The 12,500-nt window shown below is 40.1% G+C and overlaps 1 protein-coding gene across 1 annotated transcript in view; it reads right to left on the bottom strand.

Moving 5' to 3' along the window:
* Positions 1 to 1,611: 1,611 nt before the first annotated feature.
* The window catches only part of LOC115231319 (protein PXR1), a 12,126-nt gene continuing 1,237 nt past the window's right edge, over positions 1,612 to 12,500 (bottom strand). The window contains exon 2 of the mRNA XM_029801376.2: positions 1,612 to 2,288. Coding sequence (XP_029657236.2) covers positions 1,771 to 2,288 — 518 coding nt within the window. The 3' untranslated portion in view covers positions 1,612 to 1,770. The remainder of the gene's footprint in view (positions 2,289 to 12,500) is intronic.

Raw genomic sequence — 12,500 nt, 5'->3', positions numbered from 1 at the left:
GGGGTGGTGGTGGTGATAGTGGAGGTATTGACAGTGGCGAGAGTTATTTAATGCGTGGAGAAGTGATTAAGAAGAATGCGTTTGTTGTGATGGGGAAGGAAAATGGAGGAGACTGGGTTGGAGTAGGGTGGCAGGGTGCGGGGGGGGGAGAAGGAAGGTTCGGGAAGGTAAGGGGTGTGGTGGAAGATTGCGGTGGTGGTGGTGGTGGTGGTGGAAGAAGGTAGAGGAAGAGGAAGTGAGGGTTGAGGGATTTCAGGAGAGCACGACCTGGAGAAGGTTAAGGAGAGCGAAGGGGAAGGCACCCTTAACTATGCCCCACCCTCACTCTCCTTACATCACAGCGATGGGGCCAAGGGTACTTTTACCGGTGGCACTAAGATAAACAATGAGAAAGTGCAATGACTCGCTACCCACCCCGAAACCTACCCCGAATCGGAAACCAATTCTGCAGACATGACATGTCATCGCAAAAAATGGTAATTGTTCAATTAACGAATTGACAGCCCTCAAATCCTCCTCCTCCTCCTCCTCCTCCTCTCCAGCATCGGCGTCGAATCGACATCATTATCATCATCATCATCATCATCACCAGCACCACCAACGGCATCAATCTCGCAGTCATTATCGTCCACCACCTCCACTTCCTCCTCTTCCTCCTCTTCTTCAACAGCAACCTCAGTATCACAACATCATCAATATTGCATCATCATCATCATCATCATGATTATCTTTATCATCATCATCATCATCATGATTATCTTTATCATCATCATCATCATCATGATTATCTTTATCATCATCATCACCATCGTCTGTGTATATATGTGTGTGCGCATGTGCGTGCGTGTGCGTGTTTGTATGTATTGTATTTTTATGTGTGGCGGGGAGGACGTAGATTTCGGTAAACCACCACCACCACCACCACCAACACCGTCGTCGTCGTCACCATCATCATCATCATCGTCATCATCATCATCGTCGTCACTGTCATCATAAGAGCCATTTGTCTACTCACAAACTCTTGATTAACGTTACGATTAATTAATATTTTTACTAACATATTTGTTGTTGTTGTTGTTATTGTCTTTGTGAGTGTGTGTGGGGGGATATGCTGTTGTTTCTGCTGTTGTTGTTCTCGTCCTTTGCCATTACTACCAACGTCCATCATAGCCACTGGTTGTTCTTCTTGTCGCAGTTGTGGGTGGTTCTGTCTCTTATTCTCAATACCACTGTCAGTGTCTTGCTTACTAATAATTCATGTTAACATCACCCGCATTATTATTATTGTTGTTGTTGTTGTTGTTATCATCATTGATATTGTATTTGCTCTTTCTTTCTCATAATCGTGCTCATCGTCGTCGTCGTCGTCTGTTGCTATTATCGTTTTAATCCTATCATAATTCTTCGAAGGCGTTCGTCTGTAAATCTATCTATCTATCTATCTATCTATCTATCTATCTATCTATCTATCTATCTATCTATCTATCTGTATCTATCTATCTATCTATCTGTTTGTCAGTCTATATGTATATACATATATATATACGTATGTGCGTGTGTATGTATATATATGTACGTGTGTTTATATATATGTATGTATATATGCATGTATGTATATGTGTATATGTACATCTGTATTTATATATATATATGTATATGTGTATATATATGTATGTAATTGCACAGATACATACATCATATACACATATATGTATACACATACATGTAACTCAACTTGATGGACCCCCATTATAAAATGTCGACTTCAGATCACTGAGAGGGAGGAGATACTTCATTGCCTTTTTTCGACTTCTTTCTATCCTTGTTCCTCTTCTTCGATCCCTTCTTCTTCCTCCTCTTCTTCTTCTTCTTGCGATTCTTCTTGTCGTTCCTGTTCCTCTTTTTATCCGTTTTGTTCTTCTCCTTTTTCTCTGTCTTGTCCCGGTTATACACATCCGGTATGGCCCACGATTTGCATGGGTTATCTTTCTTCCACATTTTCGTCGCCGCTCGGAAACCTTCCGATTTTCTCTGATATGGACTAACGAAAAAAAGAAGGAATTTATCTTGCTCCATGCGGCCCATCACTAGAAGCCTCTTCTTTGGAGCGATCAAAGAAGCATTGTTCTTAGCACAGTCGCATTTGTTGGTCACCGGAATGTAACCAGCTAATTTTCGGATCTGTTTCTTCACCAGCGAACCACGTTTGTACGCTCGCTTCTTCCGCATGAAATTCACTCGTAGGTAGCCATTTTCTGCGTTCACACTGTCCACCGTTACACGGAACACTGAAAGAAGACAAAGAAAGAGAAAAGAGTGTATGTGAGAGAGAGCGAGAAAGAAATATAGTAAGTTGTTGAAAAGCTAGAAGAGGACAGACAAAAAAAAAAAAGAGAAAAAAAGAGAAACACACAAATTTCATACATACATACACGCAAGCAAAGATGCAAACAGAAATAGATATGTAAGGAATTATTGGACGTGAACATTGTTTTGCTATTATTCAATTAAGAGTATATCTATGTTTATATCTATCTATATAATATGTATATATATATATATATATATATATACATATATAAATAACAAAATGAAAGACAGAAGATGGAATATACGAGAATATATTATTAATCACAACAATTGTTTCGATACATCGACTCCTCTTGTGGGTCACTCAACAACTGGTTCAGGTGTATCCGGTGGTGCAGATGTATCTCGTCGGGTGATAAATAAATAATATCCTTAAAATGACTGTTCCACACTGCAACTTTCTGTTTTGTAGAGAGAAAAGCAGCCAGGCGGAGGAGAATTTTTCATTTATATATTTAGAAGCTACCAATAAGCTACCAGGCGTAAACCATTCATTTTATTATCCATTACATGTGTGTGTGTGTGTGTGTGTGTGTGTATCAAAATAGTGTTAGAGATAGAAACACCCACAACTTCATCAACTCCAAACGATATTAACTCAACCAAGCCATAAAATATTAAATAATATTCTTACTATTTATATTCATAATCCCACAATTTTCCATATTACGGAAAGTCCGTGATATGGAAGATTTGTTGTTTACTCCTGCTTTTATATGAGTGATCTGGTTTAGAGTTTTTTTTAGACCGGTTTAAAGTTCGAATTCTTGTTTAATTTATCTCTTAAACATTTCTTTTTACAAGGTAAATTAGCTTTTAAAGTCTAATACCTGAGTTGAATCATATTTTGTTTTGCTGCAGCCACAACTGCGCCTATAGGTAGATCAAGATGCAAAAACAATATCAGAGCAATATTATAAAAAAAAAAAAAACCACCGAAAATTAAATAAAAATATATTAAAAGGAAGAAATAACAGCCAATACTTTATATCTGCCAAATATTTATACCGCCAAACACTACTTGAAGGCCTTCTGGCTTTTAACATAAACAAAGAGCTATTGGCTGTTTTTTTTCTCCTTTTTTATATTTTTATTTTACTTTGCAAAGTTTCATTTTTTTTTTTCGAATGTTATTATGAAATTGTTTTTTCATTTTGACACTCAAATTCATAAAGCGTTCCATATTTTTCCTAAAGGCGCAGGTGTAGCTGTGTTGTAAGAAGCTTGTTTCCCAAACAAATGGTTCTGAGTTCAGTTCTACTGCCTTACACCGTGGATATGTGTTTTCTATTATAACCTCGGGTCGACCAAGGCTCTGCGAGTGGATTTGATAGACGGAAACTGAAAGAAACACACACACGTGTTATATTTATTTCCTAAAGTGCGATAACTCCATATGATAATTTAATCGATAGAGATCAATAAAGTAAATAACAAATGAAACACTACAGGCGTCGATACGTAATTGATCTAACAAAACGAAAAAAGAATCTAAAGCAAAGAAGTGCTACAGCTTGACCGCAACACAACGACGGGAGCCACAAAAATAATGTGAGGATATCTCTATATATATAAAGCTGAAGTTGTCTGTGTATGACAGGTTTGGTAGCCTTCAACTAACACTATCTCCTCCGAGACCCTGCGGCGCAAGTTGACCAAAATTGAGAGTATAATAGAAGAAGGCTTGCTCTTCCTTCCATAGAAGAAAATATTCAAATCAGACCATGTTAACACCAAAAATTATTTACATCAAAAAGGTGCTTTTTTTCTATGAAAATCCCTATTTTTTACGATTTTTTGTCTGCTGTGTCGCCATTTTTCAGTGTATTTCAACCAGAAAAATGTTCACTATTCCCGAGCAACGCCGGGCGATACTGCTAGTAAGTCTATAAATCTAAACTGGGGCTTGGTCACCTGAGACATGTAAAACACCATCAGTGTACACGTGATATGTGTAGAAATACTGGTGATGACGCGATACATTGGAAGAGGATACGACGTCCAATATATTAAGAATAGATGTGTGACGGGGGGCGAGGACACACTGTCGTTCGGTCGCAGCCTTTCGCGAAGCTCTTCGTTATATCGACAAACAGAATTGTATTTTATATGTACGTCACTTGTTTCAGTCATTAGACTGCGGCCATGCTGGGGCTCTGCCTTGAGGAGTTTAGTCGAACAAATCGACCGCAGTATTCCATTTGTTAAGTCTGATGTTTATTCTATCTTTCTCTTTTAGCCGAACCGCTGAATTACGGGCACGTAAACAAACCAACACGGGTTGTCAAGCTGTGCTGGAGGACAAATGCAAACACACACACACACACACACACACACACACACACACACACACACACACACAACACCCAGAAATATATATATATGTGTATATATATATAATATATATATATATATATATATATTATATATATATATATATATATATACTATATATTATATATAAATCTTATATATATATATATATATATACGAGAGGCTTTTTTCAGTTTCTGTCTACCAAATTCACTCTCAAGGCTTTGGTCGACTCGGGGTTATAGTAGAAGGTGACATCAATGGGCCTGGATCCAGAACCATGTACTTGGGATGCAAACTTTGCGCTCCAGCGTAAACACTGCGACCATGTTGGAGCACTGCCATCTTCGTAATCTTTTCAATGAGCATTCTTCTATGGTTGGCTTTTGATATTGCTGCTCGCATGTGAGTCCCTTGTCGTCAAAGAGGTACACCTGGGACCTTGGACAGCAGAAGGCCCACGTGCTGCTTGAAAACATCTAGCCTTACTCTATGTAGATCTCTTAGGTTTTTCGGCCACATATCAGTTGTGTACCCTTCAAACCCAAGTTATTGTAGAGCGGATCCTTACTATAGACAGGATGGTTAGGGCCTTTGCTACTGTGCAGTGGCGTCTTGTTCGGGTGTTGGTATAATTTAGATAACTTAGATTGGTTTCGGACATTATCGGCCTAGGCCATGAGTAACTCAATAACACCGCCTGGAAAAGGCTTCTAGTTAATTATTTCGGGACAGCATGGACCACTCAAGCAGTGAGTTGCTGTTGGTTGAGACGTATCTAGGTGTAGGTGGTTTATCCGGTATTTCCTGGAGGAATTTTTCTTTTGTAAGGAGACCACAACGGGCAACAGTATTCGAGATGGGGCCTTGCGAATGTGGAGAAGAGAAGGATGATGGTTTCATGACCCCTAGATTGAAAAGCTCTGAGGATCCATGAGGACACTCTGCGGCCAACATCGACTTTTTAACTCTTGACACTAAAGATTGGTGTCAACCGTTCCAGAATCTTCTATGTTCATACAAACACATGCGTGTGCGTGCGTGTGTGTGTGTGTGTATGGGTGTATATGTTTGGATGTATATGTATATGTACATTTATATAACCACCTATGCCTTATACTTATTCTATACACAGTGTCGATAGGCCAACAACTGTAGCATCTGTCGTGAGACAGCATCTCTTAAGGACTTGCTTTGTTAAAAAACTCCCAATAAATATCAGAACACGATATTCAAAGCAGCGGCCAACGTAAATCTTTATGTGTTTGTTTAACTGTACGTAGATAAAAATATATGTGTGTCTGTGTTTAAGTGTATGTCTGTCTGTCTGTCGGCCTGTCTGTCTGTCTGTCTCTCTCTCTCTCTCTCTCTCTCTCTCTATATATATATATAGATATATATATATATATATATATATATATATATATATATACGCACGCGCGCGTACACACGCCAAACACATACACCATACAGATATGAATATATATACCACATACACACTCACACTGAATATTTGTAAACCCATTGCCTGTATATGTGATACCTGCATTGATAGAAAGATGATAGTATTGAAACAAAACACTCTTAACGCACCAGTAATTGATACGTGTGAGTGTACATGTATATGTGTGTGTATATGTATATGTGTGTGTATATGTATATGTGTGAGTATATGTATATGTTTATATATATACATATATACATATATATATACACACATATATATGTGTATGTACTTGTGTGTATACACATATGTATATACATATATATATATACATATGTGTGTATGTATGTTTATGTATATATATATATATATATATATATATATATATATATATATAGTGAGAATTCACAAAAAAAAGACGAAGACTGGTGATGTAGACAACAAACAGATGTATTAGTTTAACGCTCGATATATATGTATATATATATATATCTATATATATATATATATATATATATATATATATATATATATAATATATATATATATATATATCGTTCAAAATTATACTAAAAGCATAAAATAACAAACGAGGAACAACAAACACGGTGTTTTAGTTTGGCGCTCAGGAAAAATGGAGGAAATCTCTGGAGTTTCGAGCCTACGCTCTTCTACAGAAAGAAAGAAAAGAGAGACAGGGAAAAAAATTGGAGAGAAAACTTGATTTAATTAACGACTGCACGTGTGTTTGTGTGTGTGTGTGTGTGCGTGCGTGTGTTGTGTGTGTGTGTGTGTGTTTGTGTGTGTGTGTGTGTGTGTGTGTCTGTCTCTCTGTCTGTCTAATCACGTGTCTGCTGTAGCGGAGCCGTGACCTGTGAATTCTGAGAAGTAGAGACCCTTTGGCTTCCAAGAGACCCTGTCGAGCAACGTTGCTCCAGAGACCCGTCGGATCTCCATTTCTGAAGCCTTAAACAAATTTAATTTAATACAAGCTGCGTAATAATCAGTTTGTAAATTTAAGGATTTTTCTCTCGCCTCCAACAACAACAGCAACAATCAACAGAAACCAACGACAGAGATATCTACGCGGTCGCTCACTCTGTTAAAAGTAACAACCAAATCTTTTTCAAACTTTACACAAACGCTTACAAAATAGTTAACTATGCGAGATAAGCTAATACTGAATGAGATATACGAGAAAAGAAGGCAGGGGAACCATAGCTAGCATTCCCCTCTCGGGTATCCTACTATTTTTCTGTATATTGAAAAGAGCAATAGAATGTTTCCACATCGTCAGGAATCTCCATGGCCAAAGGCTTTCATATACATAACTGTACAGTTTTCTACTGGGTTTTCGGATAAATTCCTTTCTGACCAATGTGTTTTGGATTAAGACGAAAAACATTTTTATCGTTGTGTTTTATGGTTTCTTTGCTGTAGCTCTGTTCTTTCTCAACAACTTTTGTTTATTGTTTTTGAAATTTGAATAAATTTTACCTCTTTTAAGACATAATTTTACGCTATTACTGAAAAAAATGTACTGAAACGGTTTTCACGCTTCAAGAAGGAATAATTCGACCTCACAGACTCTCCGCACCCCGGTCGACCTGTTCAGTTCAACAAGCACATCCACGAGGATCCTCGCCAATCCACCAGGGAATTGGTCAAGCAGATGGATTGGTCCCAAGATACTGTTATCTGCCACCTTCACCCGTGTTTCTTCAACATGACAACGCTCCTCTCCCACGCCGCTATTTTGACCAAAATTGCTATTCATGAGTTCAGTTGGTCAGGTCTGCCACTACCGACATATTCTTCAGATATATATCGCCTTCAGATTACCACGTTTTTGGGTCGCTCTCCCTTTGTCTGCGACGCGTTTCCTTTGACAACGACCTGGAGCTGAGAAATGTAGTTCAATAAATTCTTTTGTATGCATATGTATGTATGTATGTATGTATGTATGTATGTATGTATGGATGGATGGATTGGATGGATGGATGGATGGATGCTTGTATGAATGTTTAAATATGAGTGTAGGTCGTTCCTTGTCATTCAACTGTGTGTATTAGACCTGTTCAATTAGGGCTGACCTGGGGCTAAAACAACAGTAACAACAACAATCATCGCCACCACCACCACACCCCACTATTCCCGCCAGAACAGCCTTACGTGGCCGGAGTCAATGTGCACATCGGCGGTGCACGAAGTGAAATAGAAAACTTGGCAGTTCAGCCCCGGGTGCATTTCCATGTGCATGAGTGCATGGCGTGCATATTGCACATGCGTGCATGTGTCTAGATTTAAACTGCAATTGACAAGATTGGACAGGGGTGAGGGATGATGGTGGTGGTGGTGGCTAAATATTGCTAGATGGTGTGATGGAGGGCGGGGAAGGAGATATAATGGGATGTGGAGAGGGAGGTGGAGGGCGAGGATGAATGCGGTGGTGGTGGTGTTAATGGTGGTGGTGGCGGTGGTGACGGTGGTGGTGGTGGTGGTGGTGGTGTGTGTGTGAACCATAACGACGTGTCAATTGGAAAACTGAGCGCATGACACGCAGAGATGTCAGGTGAGGAATTAAAAGGTAGGGTCGGATATTTAAGGGTGGAACGACGGGCGGGCGGGGGTGAGGGGAAAGAGAGGAAGAGGGGAGGAGGAGGGGGAGAAGCAAGAAGAAGAGAGATTTGGACAAAGATGTGTGTGTGTATCTGTGTGTGTGTAGTTATGAAGAGAAAGAGAGAGAGAGAGAGAGAGAGAGAGAGACAGACAGACAGACTGACAGGCAATCCTCAGACGCACCCTTGCAACAGAAAACATCGAACGCTACCTTCACCTTTTTCTACTCAAATGGTTTTTAACCCAATATTTTACGCGTTTTTGTTTAAAGCTTTGTGTGCTTCGAGACTCACCGTTCCAAAAGATAATTATTTCATGTTCTCTCGAAAGTTTCTAAATTCTTATGACGACAACACACACACACACACACACACACACACACACACACACACACACACACACGCACACACACACATACAAACACACACACACACTCAGACACGAGCACACACACACATTTGTATTTGGTCCAACCGGAGGATGTGTCCACCATTTGTGTAATTCTGAATCCATTTTCACACCACATCTCCGTCTTCGGTTTTGCCCTCACTTGCGTTTCTTGGCGAAGAGTAAGTCCTTCTATTATCTCAGATAAAAATTTCTCTTACTGCCTTTTCTAAAAATTGAACCCGTCTACACTTTAGAGATATTTAAGGCTTTTCGGCAAGTTATTGATCAGTTGTGATCTGTCGTGTATTGAACTCCTAATCAATATATAGCAAATGCTGTACATTTGTTTAAATAATTTAAAACCGCAGTCACATGGCATGTATGAGTTTTGTGTGGACTCGTCTGGGGGTTTTTTTGTTGTTGTTTTTATCCATTTATATTCTACGATTAAAATAAATGGAGACACACAGTTGATTCCATCTCTACAGGATGATGCTGTTATCCCTTCTCATACATTCTGCTGCTGGTTATGCTTCCGCTTACGGTGAGATACAAATTCGCAGTTTACATTTATTTGACCCTCGTTCCTATACCGGTGCTTATGAGATAAGTAAATCACAAAACTTGACAGATCCCTTCAACCTTAAGTTGTTATAATATTGGGTCCACTAAATGAAAGCGTGGGACAGTTCCCATCGACACAGTTTCACACACACAAGACCTGGTTCCATCTCAGACGACCACCCAAAGCGTCGTCATGCAATAGTTGACCCCAAAACAACGAAACTAAGACGCAAACTTCTTGGCCGCACAGACATGGGTTCCATTCCGCCCAACGGTCTCATTGTTTGAAGTATCTTCTGACCTATGTTCTACAGAACTCTTTTATTATTCTGGCTTTAGTCACAGCACCAACATATGCAACATCCTCATCGATTCCAAGGTATTTGTAGCTTTCGTCATTAGAGATAGAGGAGGCAGACAAGCCATTGATGTACATGTTCTCTGCCTGGTCGACAACCTTTCCTCGGTTGACACGTACGAGCATTTATCTTGCCCAGACTCCATTCTTATATCTCATGTGAATGTTGCGACTATTTCTAATTGTTCCTTGATTTTGGTCATTTTACCAAAAATATAGCTTTAAGTAATTAACAAAAAATGTTGTGAGCAACATTAACTTAATTTTTTTCTGCATATCTTAGCATGTAGCCTTGTTATTTGTTAACAGGGCTGACAAAGGACTCACTACCAGTACAAAACAGCATTACAGATAGACTATCACCCTGGATTGACTGTCACCCTGTTGATAGCTTAATTCTGTTTGTGACAATAGGTTTTGCTCTAGTAGTTGTCAGTGATAATTATGTGGACCATGCTGGGGTCAGTCTTTCAATGGCATTCCCGATAGCAGCTGGTACTTTAGCAAGATGTAGTGATTCTATTATCCACTCACGGGGCAAGAATCGAACGCTTCCTTGTAATCTAGCAATATCGCAAAGACGGTTATGGCAATGTTGCTGGCTTCCTTAAGGACAGCTTTGTTGAGGAGGTGCTGTTGAGCACAGCCGAGACTTTTCTTTCCTCTTGCCTCTTCATCGGTTATCACTGCGTTTGTTTGGCAGGGATCTTGGAGAATGTATGTAGAAATGTATGCTGGCGGAGTGTAGTGTATTATATATTTCTGTAAGGTTTGTAAAGGAGTTTCTGGATTTACCCCTTCCGCCATGGGGCACGGCTCAGAAGGAAGGACGAGGTCATTTGTGTCTGTGTGTGTGTGTGTGTGTGCAAGGGCGGCGTGTGTGACTCTGTCTGTGTATATATATATATATATATATATATATATATATATATATATATATATATGTGTGTGTGTGTGTGTGTGTTGTGTGTATGTGTGTCTCTGTGTATGGTGTGTTGTGTGTGTGTGCGCTTGTGTTTTGCGATGTTAGCAGTATCCACGTATTTGCTGAGTGAATGTTAATGGAAAGATGGTGGCCTTGAAAGTGATGGGGAAGAAAGGGGCGTCGGTAAAGGAGGAGGAGGTGGTGGGGACCTGTGTGTGTGTGTGTGTGTGGAGGGTAGTTGTGGGGTCGGATGAAATTTGAGCAGATCAGCGCGCGTGCGCAGTGGTTGTGTATGTTCGAGGTTTGGAGATGCATGTGCGCTATCTGTGTGTGTGTGTGTGTATGTGTGTGTGTGTTTATGCGTTTGTTTCTATGTGAGCGCAAGCATATATGTGTCTGTATGCAAGTGCGTGTGTGTGCGTGTGTACGTCTGTGAGTGCGCACGTGTGTAAGAGATTTTGGACATTAAAACGATGATGATGATGATATGCATACGTATTTAGATGTGTGTTGTGTTATATGTGTGCTTATGTGTATGTGTGTGTGTACATGCGTGCGCGTATATCGGTATGTGTGATGTGTGTGTAGCGGGGGCACGGATTTTTGTGCTAGGTGCGTGTGTGTGTGTGTGTGCGTGCGCGCGTATGTGCCTCAATGTGTACGAATGTGTGTGAATGTCTGTGTGCCTGTGTGCATATGTGTATGTGTGTGAGAGTGTATGTGGCGTGTGCGTACGTGTGTGTGTGTACGTGTGTGTATGTGGCGTGTGTGTGTGTGTGTCCGTGAGTGTATGTGTGCGTGTGTGTGTGTGTGTGTGTGTGTGTGTGTGTCTGTGTGTGTGAGCGTGCGTGTGTGTGCAAGTGACAGGTTGTTTACGACTTTTGCTTCGGTCAATTGATAAGCTGTCATTGTGTCAAGTATGACACTTAAAATCGTGTAGCACTGCGTTCGAATCTCGCCGACGCCACTACACTGTTTTTCACTGCCTCACCCGACCCCCGCCTCTCCACCCGACCCCCACCCAACCAGTTATCTGTCTGCTTCGTTGTTTTTTTGCTGTCGCATGAACGAAGTTCATTCACATTGAAAATGGAGGAGAAAAGTGAGAGTATTTTTTGCGTTGCTTTTTTATGTTTTTTCATTTCTTTTTTTCTTTTCTCTTTTTTTAAAAACTTTTTGTTATTGCTGTTTCTAACTCCGTCGCCAGGAGAGGAGGTCATACAGTGTGTTGGTAATATCAGAGATATGGAGTTTGTGGAGAGAGAGAGAGAGAGAGAATTTACGTTTCGACAGCCCGTAGCTTGGCATAATCTGTAGAAAACTACAGCCCGCATTAATGGTTCCCAACTATTTTTTTTACCTATGCCCTCTTTTCATTCCTGCTCTTCTCTACTGGACCCTCGTGACCATTCATTACCTATGCCCTCTTTTCATTCCTGCTCTTCTCTACTGGACCCTCGTGACCATTCATTGTATATGAAGAAAAGGGCTACTTTATTTTTAAGATTAAATATTAT

Source organism: Octopus sinensis, unplaced genomic scaffold (assembly GCF_006345805.1).
Source record: "Octopus sinensis unplaced genomic scaffold, ASM634580v1 Contig18219, whole genome shotgun sequence".
NCBI lineage: Eukaryota > Metazoa > Mollusca > Cephalopoda > Octopoda > Octopodidae > Octopus > Octopus sinensis.
The sequence above is the reverse complement of the archived record's forward strand: the minus strand, read 5'-3'. Positions and strand labels throughout refer to the sequence as shown.